Here is an 18,055-nt window from a genome sequence, read left to right as displayed (position 1 = left end):
TGGAAATTTCACATCACTACCACTGACGCCCCTGCCAGCGCTTGCTCAGCAGCGCCTAGATCGCGTATAGTCTCGGGAACGATTTGCTCTCCCAGGCGCCAACTTCACTACAGTGAAACGAAAGTCAAGGTAACGTCGGTTGTGAAGAATCCAGAGTCCAGCAGGCACGAACTCCGCCTTGCCTGCAGCAATGCGCGATTCAGCAGTGCGTGATTCAAACAGCGTCCCGAATGACACCTTCCGTTTTTATATCGCGGGCTGTCGCTGTAAAATAAAAAAGAAACACACATGCGATCTGTTTCACCGTCACGTACTGTATGCGCCAATGGCAGCTGTGAATAATGCCGCGATATCGCTGCTTGAAAAGGTTCTTGAAAAGAGTGTGAGCCGATGAGGTTCCAACGAAGGCTGCTTAGCTCTACGCGAAAGCACATCGTTTAATCAAGTCCTCAATATTTTTACGCCGCGATAAACACGAAAATAAATTGAACGACACAGATGTGTGTTGTCTGAAGTGACTTTTGCTGTATAAATGGAACGACAAAGGTGTGGGTTGTCTGGAGTATCATTTGCTGGCTGCGAACAAAAAAAAAAAAAAGGAAACTTTCATACTAAAACGTAACTCGATTACTCTACTCAATTTTATTTAGCAGTGCGATCGACGCTAACCTACAGAAAAGAGCATGAAATCTTGAAGGACATTTCTTTGCACGGTAGGGTACGTCTTTTAGTGTGCTTCTTTTAAGGTAGCTCCCACAGAACACCATGTACTCTTCGTTCCAGTCTTCGTCCGCTATTTCCTCTTTTCCTTCATCTACTTTTCATATCTTCACATGAATAAAGATGAGTAACATAGTCTCTTAATGTGGTATCCATACTTGCAATGCACGCTGTAGTTGGTCATGTACGTCTTTTACATTTGTGAAGGCGTAGGTCGTATTCCTTTCCAGGGGCATTGCTCTGTAACGACTCATTTCGTGTTCATATCTTCTGATCTTTAAGTCAATCATAAGAAATAAACACAGGAGGAGGGGAACTGATGAGAAAAACAATAACATTAGGGCGAAAGTTCTCGAGCAAGAGTCTCTGTGCTTTGAGAAAATCTCTGCCATCCGATTGAGGCTGGGACTTGCCGGTCACCTGTCCGCTGAATCGTTCCCATGCAGGAAGTGGTTTAACGGGGACTCCACGAAGACGCGTGAGGCTCTTAATGACCGTAGAAGGACTGAGTCTGCTTTTGTGGGGAAGGGGGGCATTGTGGTTTTGGTTGTTTACGCAACAACCCTTTCTACCGCCCCCTCTTCTCACCTGCCTCCTTCCACTCAGCGAGTGGCGTCTTCTGTATAAAAGGAGCAGAATCCGTTCGCAAGTCAGCACTCGTCTGCCTCGGAAGCCATGCGACAATCGGTGAGTAGATAAGAGATGCAGACACCTCAGGAATGTTTGCGTTCTGCGGATACGAGGCGCGTTTGAAGAGTGTCTTAAGTGAAGTCGAAATCTGCATGCGCAGTGCCTGCCTATGCGACAGCTTGTGTTGCCGGAACTCGGTACAGCTAGCTGTCACATAGCCCAGCTCTCTGCTTGCAATCACTGCAGCAGAATGTTCTGTTCTGATTGGGTGGCGGTGAGGGCACCCATATTGAAATAAGAGAACCTTGTCGGCTTCCGCAGTTCTGCTAACTGCTGCGATATACTCCAATACTTGTGACAGGCGCGTAAAAGAAGCTGCTCTTTCTCAGTTCAAATGAACTGCTCAAAAAAATACATACAGTCCTACGATTCTTTGCTTAACCTCAATTTCACCGGAGGACATTCTATTCACAGTAGGCGTTTTTGCTGCAAAAGATGGTGACGGCAATATCAAGCGTACAAGAGCAAAACTACGTTCTTGCACGCAGTATACTTTCCAGCCTTTCGCATTCTGTTCTCTTCGTCTAGAATAAACTAAGCGCTTGACTTTTCTGATAACTGCGTTTTTGATCTAGAGGCATAAAGGTGCTTAGTTCTGTAGTTGCCTGGTAATTACAACTTAAAGGTGCGTTCTAGAAAGCGCTGTCTCGAGCACATTGACCACACCGTGAAAGTTTCTAACGAGCAAAAATACCCCGCGATTCCATGCCTTCTTATGTTCCACAGCACGTATTTAAACAAGGTTTAGCAAAAGAGGGAAAGAAAAAAACTTAATACGGCCGGCCTTGATTGTTGTGCAAAATCAGATAGGTTAACCGGCCACCAAACGATTAGTGGTACGACCTCCATTAATTCTTGAATCATTCGGTTTTCCTTTCGTCTTGCGGTAAATGATAAAAGCTTAGCAAAAGTTGCCTTCCGCTGTACGAATCGAGTGAAGGTTGTGGCTTGACAATTATCGAGGTTAGCAGTACTAAAACACGTGCAGAAGCTGTAAGCACCAGAGCATAGCGGCACTAGCAGTGGATGAACGCGCCAGTTTTTTGAACCGCGTTATAACGAAGTTGCAGGAGCCCGGCCAGTCCGGCAGGAGACCGGGCTTCCAAGGAAAACCATTGTTTTTCATTATATCCATTATTTCGTTATAAACCGTTCCTTTATAACGAGGTTCGCGCTCGTCCCAACTCATCATATCCAATCCGCCCACACACGTCGCCGTTTGCATACCGATGACAGCAAGTTCTCACTTCTCTTCCAGGTTCTCATAATGTTTGGCCTCACGGCGGTCGCTTCCGCTGGCCTGTTGGGTGGCGGCGGAGACGATTATGGCGGAGGCGGCGGCTACGGCGGCGGCGGTGGCGGTTTCGGTGGCGGCGGTGGTTTCGGTGGCGGCGACGACATCGGCGTGGCTTCTGTGTCGTACGTGAAAGCGCCCGTCGTGAGCGTCAAGTACGTGGCCAAGCCCGTGGTCAGCTACGTGGCCAAACCTGTGGCCACAGTGTCGCATGCCTTGAAACCCGTGGTGACGTACACAACCATCTCGAGCGGCGGCGGAGGTGGATACGGCGGCGGCGGCTTCGGTGGAGGCGGCGGCGGTGGATACGGCGGCGGTGGATACGGCGGTGGTGGCGGCCATGGAGGAGGATGGCCCTGGTCATGAGGACGGATCTTCGACACACCTGTGTTAATCTCGCGGCCGAGTTTGCGAGCAATCCATCGACAGCCTTTAATTGCAACAACATCAGGACATTGCTGGTGGTGATTGGTGCCGTTCCTGCAAATCAAGCGGGGTAGAACGAAGACTTACGAAGGGAAAAAGTTCATTTTGAAATAAACAACTGGCTGTTGACATTTTTCTGCTTTTCATCCTTTAGCACTAAAGAACCACTTCCTTAGTGGCTGCAGATTTCTCTGCAAATGAAAAATGAGCCATAACATTAGCCAGACTGTGAGATGAATTCAATCAAAGCAGGCACAAAAGAATCATACTAAATTCGACTGCTTAGATATGTCCTTTGGTTATGATATACACATTCCCAATTTCACCAGGCGTTCTGAACTTCCTGCTCCTGAAAGACTGAATGGCGAATATACAGAACCTGAAGTGTGCAGCTTACTATCATATCTAAGTGCATGATGGCTGAAGTATACCTGTACTCATAACCACAAGAACCTTGGCATAGCGAGGACTTTTAAACGGCTTCAAATATTACTTTTCATAACACAGTGGTTAACAAAACCTTCTTTTCTACGAGGAACTATCAAAACCGGAAGCACTAGGTGAATGCTGATGAAAATAGGCATGACGGTGTCCGTGCTTGCGCTTGTAAAAGCGCTGGCACACAACTGATGACGTTCTAAGATGGCAATCTACCGCGATGGCTCGACAGGTGCGACGTTTTGCTCCCGAGAATGACGATGAGCTCATGAATTGGAGACCAAACACTGCGAATGCTTCTGACGCAAGGGAAATGCAAGTATGTCCATGTCCTTCGGTGCATTTCATATACTCCCCAGAAGGCCAAAATTGCAACGTCTTTAACAATGGCTCTCCTAAAATGCCAGGCGTAGCTTTAACAGTTGGAAATCTGTTGAACTCTTTCGAAAACGCAAATGATTAGAAACTGCCGTCGACCTGTAATATGTTTGTAATTCCCATTCCACAAAACAAAATGAAATAAATGAATATCAGAGCCACGCAATAATTTCACCTTCAAACAACAAAAACGGGCTGATAAGTTTTCTGGCTTTTGAACTTGCTAAGTTGTAAATTATTCGCGCTGAGTGAACGGATTGTGATCGGTCTAGAATAATTCTGTACTGTGGACTTTGCGATTAAGAGGCCGAATTTGGAAATTTTCAAACTACAGGAAACCAAGAAATTAAGAAAAATGGACGAGATTGCTCAAGAAAATTAAAACTAATATAAAAATTACAACGGCTTAGACTGCAGAGGTGATAGTACCGCTTATTAATTGTTTTGTAGAGTGCCCAATGAACTCCACAGAACCATGAGTCGATCAAGAAGTAAACGCTGGTGGAAATAGATGAATTTTCATATTATTCTGCCTCGTTGAAGAATCAAGGCGATTAGAGGCTTCCCAACGATTCCTTAACTAAAAAAAAAAAAAACTCTTAGGCGATCCTTGGTTGATCGTTCGCACAAATTAACATTTTATATTGCTGCTGATTCTGCCGTACCTCTTAATGTTATGCTGCGATAGCGTTATTATGTTAATACGTTAATACCTATGTATGCGGAGCCGGTCTTTGTCTGCCTTACATTCATTGATCGCTGGAAGTCCTCACAGCACTCCTGGCGGAGTGTTGCCGAGGTTAAGCGATGCGCCATTGCTCCCGCAGGTGGTTTAGTCACAGACATCGGTGGGCTTGTGAGACCCAGATTGCTCTTCCCGAGCAAGCTATCGTGTCCCATCATTAATCACTCTGCCAGCTGCGACAGCGGGCAAGTTGTGTGTGTTGCAAATTTTTTATGCGAAGCATATTACTAGAGCTACACTACAGCCCGTCGAGCGCGGCGGTGGAGCTACCATTGACCACGTGACCACGTGACGTTTAGCGTGACCACGTGACAACATGACGTCACAGCAGAGGAGAGATGGGCTGCCGGTTCGCGCGGTCGGCCGCGGCGGTGGAGGCTCCACATCAGGGGCGCTGCAGCTGACCACGTGACGCTACAGCAGCGGTATAAAGCTGAGCTTGCCTCGCTCTCCGGGCACTTACGAGGCGGCCAGGTGTTGGGATGCCGCCTAGAAGCAGGCCTGATCTGAACGAGAAGCGAAAGCTTCAGCGTGCCACAGATACCGATGAAGAGCGGGATGAACGTCTGGCTAAGCGGCGTGCTCAATATGCGGCTCGGCGACAACGTTCTACAACAACTGAAGAACAAAGCGAGGAACTTTACCAAGCCTAGCCATCAATATGCTTCGCATCTGACTAACCTTAACCTTAGCTAAGCCTCAGCCATTTTTTTTTCCAGCCGCACACACCATGAGAACATGACTATCTCCTACTGTGTCACTATCACTTGCCTCGTAAAGGTAGCAAGGAGTAGCAGAAATAGATGCCAGAGAAAACAAACGTTCGAAAGATAGGTGCGTCGCAGCAACTACATCTGCCGGCCAAAGCAACTGCTGCAAGCTTTCGTGTGTTCCTCCAAAACCTGCACTCGTTAAACAGAAAAGAAAAAGTCAACAAGTCAGATAAGTTCGCACCCTCTCATTCTCGGAAAAAGGGCGAGGAAGTGAGATCGGCAGCTGTACACCGCATCTCTGCCATTCGCCAGAGTACTCTATAGCACCCATCTGTGCATAGAGCCCCCTTTCGATAATGACAATAACACTGGGACACTTTGCAAAGAGCCTTTTGCCCGTCGTATATATTGCTGTACCTCGCGAATCGCATTTGTTTACGCAGTCGTGGACCTATCCCTCTGAAAGCCACTTCAGCCTTCATAAAATAACGGCAGCTGCAGACTTTTGTAGCGCAGCAACCATACTCGCTGTCACATACATTGTGTTGCGTATTAGGTTGAAAATGTGGTTGTGCACATTTCGATCCATGCGTTTTGAAAGAACACGTAACTTCTCGTGATGCGCGCTACACCGTGATTCAGTCAGAAAGCCTCCAGCGGCTGCACGTGACTCGCACTCGGTGTGACACATTCCATGCGACAGCTTCTGGCTTGGACGTTAATGCATTTATCATGCCTGCCGGAAACTTTGAAATTCTACAGAAAAGTAACCGCCCATACAGATATAGGCCGTGATACGAGTCGCTTCGCAACCTATTGGCACTGGCAGCGCATGGCGAATCACACCAGCGGTGCCTAGAAATCAGACAGTTGGCGCAAAGCAAGCAAGGACGAAAAACATTTTTTCCTACGCACCTGCAGAAACAAGCGTATTGCAGGAGGCCGTGTGTCGGCGACTAGAGCACACATGTAGGCTGCGCTCACACCGGGGACAGAAATCCATGCGCTCTCGATCTGCATGAAACGTCGTGTTTGGATGACAGATTTTATTCAAGGTACGTAGTGTTTTGCATCTGGCTTCGTGCGTTTCAATAATAGTTCTTGGGGGCTTTGGCAGAGGCATGGGCGAATATTTGTAACTTTTCTTATTGGCTCAAACATGGCTGGAGCATTGTTGCGAGCGCGGTAACTGATCGATAACTGATAGTTAGATTATTGAGGCATCACCTTTCAGTCAGGTAGCATAAGTGATAAGTTCGTAATAGCTATTAGGCTAGTCGTCGTCATTATTCCTACTAAATCAATTGAAGGACAAGGGCCTCTACGACTAATCTCAGAGTAATTCATCCTACGCCAGGCCGTGGTCCCCTCATCCCCGCAAACTTCTTAATATCATCACCCGACCTCACTTTCTGCAGCTCGCTCCTACGCTGGCCTTCCATACGAATCTAATCCGCTGCGCTGAGCAATGATCGATTATTTGCTCTCCCTGTGACATGCTCTGCCCATTCCCATTCTCTGGTTTTGATCTCACCTAGGATGTCATTAAGTCGCCTGTGTGCCCTAAGGTGCTCTGCTCTTTTTCTGTCTCTTCACATTCACGCCTGCCGTTTTCCTTTAAACATTTCGCTGCGTGTTTTCCTCATTTATGCTGACTGGTGTTAGTTAAACTCATGCATGTGTTAGTGAGACTGAACGATCGAATATTGACAAGAGCTGCGACATAATTGCAGGGACCGTTAATGAGCAAAGCAGCGTTGTAATTTTAGCAAGTTGACCACTCAACGTTTTCCCACCATTGGCTTCGCACTCCCAGACGGGATTGTCGCTCCACTGTCATTTGCCTCATACGAGCGTCTCTCCGTGTTGGTAGCTCGCAAAGTCCTGCAAGCATTTCTGATTGTGTAACCACATTGTATATTAAGAAACTCCGAAGACAGACGTACCCTGAGTTAGTGAATGAGTCTACGAACTTCCATTCCTTCTTTTCCGGCTCCGAAAAAGCTGTTTTAGCGCAGGCCTGAAGAAACCAAAATTTTTATCCCGGATGGTAGACTAAGAGATTTACGGGGTCATTCAATATATTGTAGCTGCTAGATTACGGTGCAAGCCAGCTTCTCCAAACGTTTCCCTGGACGTCTTATACTGTATTCGAAAATGGCTTTTTGGTGGGTTAGTTGGTCCATGTTGCCAAGTGAAGGAAACAGCGCAAATGCCAAGGACGGGGCAGGACAAGCGCCTATGTTGTCGTGCCACGTCCTTGTCTTTTGAGCTGTCTCCTTCACTTGGAATGTATGGTGTAAAGCGTTGGTATATTAACGATCCTGTACGGGTGCTCTCCCACATGATGAATGTTTAGACCAGTAGCCCGCGCAGTTCGGGCACCAAGAGTTTAAGAGTGAGCACCCTCTGTGAGTATTCGGACCCAGGAGCCGTTAGTGTTCGATATGATGCGCAGCTTAATACAGTGTTTTTTTGCGCATGAAGCTCACAGCCTCAGTGCTCTTGCGTAGCTGTCGGAAGCAAAAAGCAGTTAACTAATGAATTCTAAAAAGACGAGATTTGTTGCCGGGACAATTACGTCGCAGCTGCTACTGTTAAGAAGTATTGTAAAGCATATTATGGAGTTTTGAAGGTTATGTCGACGTTTTGTATGCAAGTTACGTCTCACTTCTTCTTAAAATTCAGTTTATATTTTGGGTTTTATGGTGTCCTACGCCCCAAAGCGACTTAGACTATGAGGGACGCCGTAGTAAAGGGCTCCAGATAATTTCGACTATATGGGCCACACTGCCGTCGCACAGTACATGGGCCTCTAGGATTTCGCTTTCATCGAAACTCGACCGCCGCGGCCGTGATCGAAATAGCGTCTTTCGGGTGAGCAGCCGAGCACCATAACCACTGAGCCACCACGACAGCTCTAAATATCACTGACGCGCTACCATATTTCTGGTATAGAAATTGCGTATAATATAACGCTTCCGAAATCATTTTAAATGCTTGCGTAATTGGTTGTTGTTGTACTTTACGTTGTAGTTAAGTTTTCTTCACATGCTTTGTTAAATTTTGGTGCATTTTTGCGCTTGCATAAAACACAAGGTTTTTGGCTCCTTGACAGACAGGGTATGTATACGCTGAAAAGAAAGGCTTGGGACTTGGTTTCGCCGGTATATCAATGCTGCAAATCATAACATCTTTTCATTTTCTCTGACATTGAGTGTGTATATCCTTTACTCAGCATTTTTAGTTATGCAGTAGCCGCCAGAGGACAAATAATCTCGACCTGTGCGCCTCTGAATCCATCTCCATGGACGTCTTTCTCATTAACTTAATGTGAACGCTTTTCGACGCAAGAAATGTGCGTTCCAAAAGGGTCACTTTTGGCATGCATTGATTTATGTTTTCTGCTGTGTCTAATCGTAGCACTAGATCACCCTGTGATTAAGGCGGGTTTAATGCTGGCATTTAGGAAGCACTGAATGAAATATTCACATTTTTCTTACTGCCCTTTTGCTGATATATTTGCTTGCAATTCTTGTAGACTAAAACTTGTTTACTTCGCTGCTTTTGATCACACAGGGAATGCAAAGGTCAAAATTATTGACGCTAAAAAGTGTGGTTTTAAACGGAAAATTAACTTCGTGTGGTAAACATAATGCAACAAAATTTGAATGCTTGGTTAGCCTTCTGGCTTCCACTGCATGAATAATTTCGCCATTTGAGCAAGTTCCTTGGGCTACACACAATAACGAACGTACCAAAGATACCCAGATGGGCTTAAAATCACTTGTCCTCTAGCGTATTCCCTGATGCGAATTGACTTCATGCCGTCAAAACGGAATAAGAGATTAGTAACCGCCAAGTTAAGATTTTTCCATGCGCAATGGGAATATTTATTACTTCTTGGAGAGAGTCGGTGCGGGGTACTCAGGGCGTGTTTTCCACGCCTACAGGGAAGTTTGAAAGGTGGCCTCTGGGAATTAATATTTCAACCATCTGGGAACTAATGAAGAAGTAAGGGGCATTTTTTTTTACTTATTTAGGAAGGAAGGTCTATTTCTGGGTCATCTGCACTCTGCAGCTCTCCTTGGACCTACTTCAGCCTGGGGCCCTTGAGTAAGAGCCGCAGTGATACTATACAAAAAGTTTTTAGCAGTGCATTTGATGCATTGCGCAGTAACTGAGACGCACATTGCACTATTACAGCAGTGCTGCATATTGGGCGAGTTGGTTGAAATACATTTTGCAAAATTTCAGCTAAAAAAAACGAACATAAACAGTGCACGACAAGAGTCTGCTCTTTCTGTCCGTGTTTTTCGCGCTAAAATTTTGCAAGATATATGTCAACCAACTCGCCCAATATGCAGTACTGTTGAATTACATTTCTAGTTCTACAGCGCTCGTGTCGTCTACTCTTTCTGTCCGTGTTTTTAGCGCTAAAATTTTGCAAGATTGCAGTAATACATTACAGTAACACCGTACATTAACACATTCCCGACCCTCGGGGGATGACCATGATGGAATAATAAACCAGGGCGGAGGTGTCACCTGAGACATCAGGCGGCATAATTCAGGAAGGTAGGTCCGCACAGACGGTGGCACTGAACGCTACGGCCAGAGGGATGCGGCGACGAAGAGCCGCGGCACAATTATTGCTCATTGGGACACACCGGTAGCGACCGCAGCTCGGGGCATCCGAGGCACAGGGCCGATTGAAATGTCCCCCCGCACACAGCAGTCACTTCCCGACCCCAAGCTAAAAATTATGACTGTGGCTAGCCCTCAATGAAATAACCATCACAAGTACCGAACGCTGAACGCGCCCTCAGAGCGGTCCAAGGGAAGCAAGGACGAGCGTCCTGAGGGGCGTGTGAAACGGAGGCGGCCTACATACCCAATGGTCATTCGCAGTACCCACCAGTACCCACCAGCATATTTTTATTATTAGTTTCCTCCGACTGTTGATCGTAGAAAAATAGGAAGCACTCGGTTAAAACTGAAATCCGATTCAGGCTAAAGTCGAAACGAATAATAATCACCAAAAGGAATTTTTTTACGAACATGATGTAAAAATGCCGGATGCGAATAAAATTCAGTCATGTTTCGCATATGCCTCCTCAACGGGCGATGGGTATACAATGACGGCATACATGTTTACAATGAGTGCATGTTTACAATGACGGAATACAGTGACGGAATACATTTTAAGACCGTGGGCATTTAGACGGTACGTGTTCCTTGAAAGCACCATTTCAGTAGATTTATGTTTAGCGTCTAGAAATTCCAGGGCATGCTTGCCCTTCGGTTGCCCCCGTCTTTGCGTGAATTTGTCTCTCTTAAAGCAGACGCCGTTATCTGCCTCCTAAGACTACGTTGCACAACGCGAATCAACTGGCCGAGTCACGCCGACGGAACGCCGGCATGCCACTTTTTCCTATGAAGCAACTGCAAGCGCGGTGTGTCACAAACGCCGTCGCCGCTTGCAGGATTGCGTTCGCGCCGAACAATCTTCTCAGCCCTAACGCAACTGGAACGCATTTTTGCTTCATGGCGCCCATATGGGGCCGCAAATACACATATTTCATTGGCTTTGTGTCCATGTGACACGACAGCGGTATGCAGCTATGTGACACTATACTAACCTTTATTCTCGGCAACAAACTTCCAATCCGTGCTTGAATTACAGACGGCATGTGTAAGTTGGCCATTATTCACAACAGCGCACGAAACACGGACAAAAGTGGGAGAATCGACAACACAAGCGCTGACTTCAACTGAAATTTATTACATGAAGGGAAGAGTATATCTACATCTTCGAAGAAAATAAACATAAACGGAACCGTCATACAAGGCGTGAGCTAATAAGCACGTGTTCAACAACAAAAACAATAACACACTCTGGCCAGAGGAAGATACACTGGACGCGTCCTTAATCGCGCTTGTCAATCAAGATGGGCACCCTTGAGGAAATCGAGTTCATTCTGGGACACCACAACAGAAGGCCGACTGACGCAAGTGTTTCCGGAATTAAGCATGTGATAGGTTTCCATCATTTCTCTAGCCAATTGGTCTTTATGTCTAAAAAGAATGGTTGTGGCAGAAAATGCTGGGGTGCAACCGCAAGAACGATGGTGCAGTGCGAGTTCAATGAATGACTTTGTCGAGTTGTTATCGCAGGAATTGGAGTGTTCGTGAAGTCTTTTATTGACGCATTGTCCTGTCATGCCAATATGCACGGCATCGCAAGAAAGCGGAAACTTATAAACCACTCCAACACTGCATGAAATGAACTTCAGTCGATGCTTGACCTGACATCCACCCGTCTTACCACGTAGGCTAATGTCATATCTCCTTTTTTGTTGTGCACGGAATAAATGTTGTTGTGCACCACACTCACGGAATAAATTCCGCGAAATCTAGAAGAGTGCGGTAAGGGGCTAGTTGGTACGACATTATGAGAACAAAAAACAACTGCGCAAAAGGACGGGACAAGAGAAAGCGTTTGTCGCGTGTGGTTCTCTTTCTCTTGTCCTGTCCTTTTGCGCAGTTGCTTTTTGTTCTCATAAATTCTGTGAATGTGGCAGGGGGTTAAACTTCACCACTAAACTACCGATTGATGGCAGAATCCAATTTTTGGACCTCTGGCTGTGCTCTCGGCCTGGTCACTTGTGCTGACAGCATCGGCCACGAACTGCGAAGGCCTTGTGAGATTTTAGTTTAGGTAATTCTAAGCTTGTAAAAGATGGTATATTGCTGTCTTGTAAGTCCTGTGACCACCTGATCACTGATAGCTTGTCTGAGCAGTTGGCTAGGCTGAAATTGAGTGGATACCCGGATCACCTCATAGCAAGAGCGTGTGCAAAGGTGATGAGATTGTTAAAAAGTGGCGCAAGAAAGCAAAAGATTCCCAGTGACCCAAAAAAAGGTTGCTGTTGTCCCGCATGTCCATAGGTCGTCCCATGGGTTAAAGAAGATAAGGGGCAAATACGGCGTGAAGGTTTCTTCCGCACCAAATAAGTTGAGTGGCATCTGTGCACAACAATAAAGGAGATCTGACATTAGCCTGCGTGGTAAAACGAGTGGATGTCGTCAAGCATCGATTGGAGTTCATTTCATGCAGTGTTGGAGTTGTTTACAAGTTTCCGTTTTCTTGCTGTGCCGTGTATATTGGCCAGACCGGACGATGCGTTAATAAAAGGCTTCAGGAACACTCCAATCCCTGCGATAACAACTCTAAAAAGTCATCTATTGACCTCGCACTGCACCGTCATTCTTGCGGTTGCACCCCAGCATTTTCCGCCAGATTCTTTTTAGATATAAAGGCCAATTGGCTAGAGAAATAATGGAAGCCTATCACATGCATAATTCTGGAAACACTTGCGTCAGTCGGCCTTCTGTTGTGGTGTCACAGAATGAACTCTATTTCCTCAAGGGTGCCCATCTTTATTGATAGCACGATTAAGGATGCATCCGGTGTTATCTTCTTCTGGCCAGAGTGTGTTTTTGTTTTTGTTGTTGAACACGTGTTTATTAGCTTAGTTCACGCCTTGTATGACCGTTCAGTTTATGTTTGTTTGTTTTTTCGAGGATATATATATATATTCTCTTCCCTTCCTGTAATAAATTTCAGTTGAAGTCAGCGTTTGTGTTGTCAATTCTTCCCAATTTGTCCGTGTTTCGTGAGCTGTTGTGAATAATGAATAAGTACCAACTCGCCCAACTTTCTTCTGTCATTAAGTTGGCCATGCTCAACTCTGAACCTAGGGCAGTGAAACTTATGTTTCAAGAATCTGTACTTTCTCAAATACTTTAGCACCACTAGAACTCTCCAAAAGTACGGCAGTATTTGTGCGTTCATTACGTTGCTTTTATGAGGAAGCACAGGGAGACATTTAATTGTTTAGATTTAGATCTGCAGATGAAACAGTGGAGGCTATGTATGTCAAAAGAGCGGCCCTTGCAAGCATTTGCATTTGTTGCAAAATTGTGTTTACGCCTCTTATTATCCTATACATGCCTTTCTTATATGGCCCACGTTGAATACGGTTAATGTTATAATAATTTTTCATGATAATGAAAAGAGTGACGCTCATACATGTTTCTCAGCAGGTTTCCTAATATGTTCCTGATGAATGAGCGCTGTGCAGACACAACTTTCATTGAAGTATCTCCTGACAAGAATTCACAGAATGCGACGATCTAGAATGAAACGGCAGCCAACGACGGGCGCTAATGCTCCACGCGTTAGACCATGTCATCTTAGTGCTGCCAAACGAGTCGACATTGTTAAAGTTTTCGTGATACCGCGACAAAGTGGTGGCCTTGATCTGTAGGACTGTTCCTAGAATATAGGCGAAATATAAATATAGGGGTACCACCGGTAGTCTTTTTTTGCTAGCAGCACACAACATGAAACAATCCTCCTCTTTCACGCCAGTTTGTGTACAGTTTTAAGCATATTAGTGTGCTGAAAGCAAATGAAAAATTGATTGCAAAATAAAAGAAAACAAAGCTCGAAGTTTGTAGCATGTTGGTCCAGAGAAGCACAACAAGCGTTTGTTTATTTAATATAGCTGTCCTTGCGAGACTCTACAATGTCGCATACCCTGCAAGTTTTAAAATTTCTTACGATCGACAAATCAAACATGAGACCTGTATCCATTTTGATGTGAAGTTCATGACAGGTCTATCATTTGAGCTTTCATATGGTTACTGAATGGATCTACTTTGTCGGTGCATTTCTCTCTTCATTACGTCAGCCATGCCGGGTGCGATTTACTTCTAGGAATAGGCAAATTTTGCTGAGCATGGTGTCTACTCATGTGCTAGGTACAAGGGCAAAGCGAAATATTTGATCACGATAAAAAGTGGCAGTTTTCACACGCAATGACGAAGTAGCGCGCTTAACTTGGACAGTGTGTCCATAGCGGTGCTCATAGGCACACCATGCAAGTTTAAGAAAAGTACACACTTTTTTCTCTCGCATGCAGGTTACCGCAGTGGCACCTTCTTGTTGGAGTGGTGGTAAACGTTTATTTGCTCTATTTTACAATATTTTTTGCGGCTTCAGATGGAGTCTTCCATCTTATCATCAGGGTCGGTTCCCCTAGTCCAGGGTTCCGCTGAGGGTAGCTGCCCTGCGTGCACGCCTTACTAGTCCTTGCTGGACTTTCAGGATGTCGCTGTATAGCATCCTCTCCCACTTCTCCGCTCTCGGGTTTTCTATTATGGGTCGCTCGTCTAATTTCTGGCAAGCCCATGTGGTATGGTATAGGGTTGGTTTGTCTCCACACCACGGGCACTCGCTCTTGTACGGCGTGGTGTAGATCTTACTTAGCATGTTTAGGCACGGAAATGTTCCCGTTTGTAACTGTCGCCATGCTACGGCGTCTTCTCTATTGAGTTGTTTGTGTGGGGGCGGGTATTTCCGTCTGATCCCTCTGTAGAAGCTAAGAATGTCTGTATAGCTTTGGGCTACCGGCTCGGGTTCCTCAGCGGGTCGGGATTGTTGGATGCTCGGTTTGTTCCGTACCCTCGAGCTATCATATCCGCCTCCTGATTTCCCGTAATGTCGGTATGTGCCGGCACCCAAACTATCGGGTGGTTGGCCTGGTTGTTTTCGGTTTTGCCACTTGAGCGTATTGTAGGCGCGACGTGCACTACATTTGCACGTTGTGCATAATTACCGCAGTATCGCGTCATACGTCGCAGTACAGTCTGTGCCATACAATGCGTTAAATTTAAGGAGAAAGCTTTAATAGCTGTTTTCGTTGAGGCCAAGAGACGGTGCCAAAAAGATCGCGCCGTAAGAGCCGTCGTCTAGCCACCGAAGCGGCGAGGGCATGCAGAAGAGATGCAAGAAGCAGACGCCTGCCCCTCACCCCCCTCGCCTCCGACTCGCCGGTTGCTCGTAGGGCATAACTGGGACCTCCATGGCGCCAGTTTTCCTGACTTTCTTGACAAAATCGTGACGCAACTGCTCGTCGTACAGCGTTCCGGGTGATGTCATACGATTTTCCGTTGCGCATAGCACACACCTATTAGTCAAGTTGTACGCTAGGTTGCGACAGGCATTCCAACCGACTACATAAAATTCATGACATACCTCCATTGTATGCTTTCCCCGACATTCGTGTCAAGATTGTGACGCAACCGTTTGTCATGCAGCGTTCCGGATGGTGTCCTATAATTTCTCATTGCACATATCATGCGTCTCTTAGCAAAGCTGTCGGCTAGCTCCTGACAGTGATTCCACCCGACGACTTATGTACCTTTTATTGCTATGCTTTTCCCCGACATTCGTATCACAGTTGTGATGCAACCGTTCATCGTATTACGGGTGGTGTCATACGATTCCTGGTTTCACATAGCATACATCTTCTGGTCAAGTTGAAGGCAGTCACGACTCAAGACAGAGATTTTAACCGACGACATATAAATTAGCGATGGATATACATGCTTTCGCCTTCACAGCGCGTAAGCAGTTTAAGTGCCCTTCGTGTTTTTTTAAAGAAATTTTGAGCCTTATTTTATTGAAGTAATGATATAAATACAAGTAATGTAGATTTTCAACATTGGCAGGACGAGTGTATGGCTGCAACTCACTAGTGATGGAAGATTAAAATTAAAATACGAGCAGAAAACCTACCTGTGCTAAGGGAATGCATCATTAGTAATATGAACGTGCTTATCCTGCAGGGTGCACAGCCGAGGCTAAAATTCCCCATTTCATTCGCCTAACAGCCTGAAAATGAGGAATCGTGTGGACAGCAGGTGGGACGTGGCTGTTGTAGCGCTACTGGCTGGTACCTTCGCCATAGCGACTAACCGCAGCATAGGCTGGTTCTACGTGGCCTATATGGACGAGTTCAACGTGGACCGCCAGACAGCCTCCTGGCCAGGCTCTGTTCTTCTTGCTGTGTTTCGGAGCGCAGGTATGTACGCGCGGCCTTTCTCAGAAGTAGCCGGGTCATCGAATTTGCGTCTAAATCCCGCTGCACTGCTCGTTTTCTATCTTCAAGTGCCGTGAATATCATACGAATTGTGTTGGCTGCCACTCCTCCAGAGGTCAGAAGCCGAGTGGTGTGACAAGAGGCCTGTAACGTGGGCCAGCAGTGGGCCCTATGGCATGTCTACTTTTTTGCAAAGCTTTACTTGATAACGTAGGCTATTTAGTAGCCTAAATTTAATCGGCAAGTGTTGTACCAGCTCGGCTTATTTGTGTGATGGAAGCTGATAAGCGGACGCTTCCGAATGCGCTGTTTTCGTTACTGTTGCTCACATCCTTGCACAACAAAGTCCGTACATTCTGTTTGCCCCAAGCTCTCAAAGCATTAAAATTGAACGCCATGCTAACTTTGTTTACTGCGGGCTACCACACAAAAATACTTATGAAGAAACAAAAAAAAACTGACAAGAACATGCGCGGCGCGACGTCACACCTGCTTTTTTTACAGATGTAACTCTTCGTCTTTATGCATTATTTCAGCGCATGATGTCTTATGTTAATTGGGGATGATGACGTACTTGTCGCCCACCTCTATCCGTTCTTGATTATGTCTATTTCTGCTTTTGTTAAGGCAATGAAAGAGTCGCCAACACACTTTTCAGGACCTGCTTCAAAGATGCGCATGCCTCTCTAGTCTCTCTTTCTATCCTTTTATGTCCATGTCCTATTATGCGGGTCTCGCCAAACAACGAATGACCTTTGTGCTTTCTGGTGGAATATAGTGAAACTTTTGAAGCGCTTGAAATAGTGAACTTTCTCGAAAAAGTTTTTGAAGGACTTGATTTCACCTATGAAGTTCCACGGCATTCCGAGATCAGGTGTACCCACATTCTAAAAGAAGAAGCTCATAGCGACACAAGCAGGTCTTACGCAACAAAAGGTGAAAATACCTTTTGAGGACTCTGGTCACTTTAAACTTGTTAAACGAAGTGTGGTATATTCCAGCATAATGCAGAGCGTTAAAAAATTATTCGACCAAAAGATTAAGCCTAGCCTGATTGTGCAAGCGGATGAACTGAAGAAAAGCGGATATCCGAACATCTTGGTTGCGCTTCAATAGCAGAACAGCATTAGAAACGATCACATGAGGTAAAGCTATGAAAAAAGGAATAAGAAAACAAGCGCCCTGTCCTGTTACCGTACATTCATAAGGTAACTCAAGGGCTAACAAAAAAAAATGGCGGCAGATATAATACCCCAGTCGCTTTCACTGTCCCTCAAAAGTTGATCACTATGGGCTCTAAGGTCAGCAGAATTGGAGAACAAGAAAAAACTAATGCTAAACAGCTGGAATGTAGATTGAAGAATAGGTATGTAGAATGGCATGTGTAGAATAGGTATGTAGAATGCGACACACGCGTAATTTACAAAATTCCAATCTCATGCGGCAAACATTGCATCAGCCATTCAGAAAGGAGAATTACTAAAAGAATAAGTGAACATTCCAGGAACTGTGTGCTGACTGCCCACCAAGGAAACCTATCCACGCAGTGTGCTTGGCACAATTGTCATCCGTTGTTTCGTGAGACCAGCATAGTAGCCCATGGAAATAACAAGAGAGAAAGGTTTGGTTTGGTTTATGGGGTTTAACGTCCCAAAGCGACTAAGGCTATGAGAGACGCCGTTGTGGAGGGCTCCGGAAA

General features: G+C 45.7%; 2 protein-coding genes across 4 annotated transcripts in view; both read left to right on the top strand.

Annotated features, from left to right (window-relative positions):
* Positions 1-18,055, top strand: part of LOC149342048 (uncharacterized) — a 57,359-nt gene that overhangs the window by 23,761 nt on the left and 15,543 nt on the right. Inside the window, exons 1-2 of one of the 3 annotated variants that reach the window (XM_089544353.1) lie at positions 6,082-6,459; positions 16,103-16,338. In XM_089544353.1, coding sequence (XP_089400479.1) covers positions 16,155-16,338 — 184 coding nt within the window. In that variant the 5' untranslated portion in view covers positions 6,082-6,459; positions 16,103-16,154. Of the gene's footprint in view, positions 1-6,081; positions 6,460-16,102; positions 16,339-18,055 lie in introns of those variants that run through there. The other 2 variants (XM_089544354.1, XM_089544355.1) reach the window with 2 other exon arrangements.
* Positions 2,674-3,259, top strand: LOC149342049 (uncharacterized). The gene has a single exon (XM_089544357.1). The coding sequence runs from the start codon at positions 2,678-2,680 to the stop codon at positions 3,068-3,070; it is 393 nt and encodes a 130-aa protein (XP_089400483.1). The 5' UTR covers positions 2,674-2,677; the 3' UTR covers positions 3,071-3,259.

The sequence above is a fragment of the Amblyomma mixtum genome, chromosome 5 (assembly GCF_055824585.1).
Source record: "Amblyomma mixtum isolate Tamu chromosome 5, ASM5582458v1, whole genome shotgun sequence".
In the NCBI taxonomy this organism is placed as follows: Eukaryota; Metazoa; Arthropoda; class Arachnida; order Ixodida; family Ixodidae; genus Amblyomma; species Amblyomma mixtum.
The sequence above is the reverse complement of the archived record's forward strand: the minus strand, read 5'-3'. Positions and strand labels throughout refer to the sequence as shown.

Coding starts and splice junctions, on each gene's coding strand:
- LOC149342049 (XM_089544357.1), top strand. CDS start 2,678: ATGTTTGGCCTCACGGCGGTCGCTTCCGCTGGCCTGTTGGGTGGCGGC.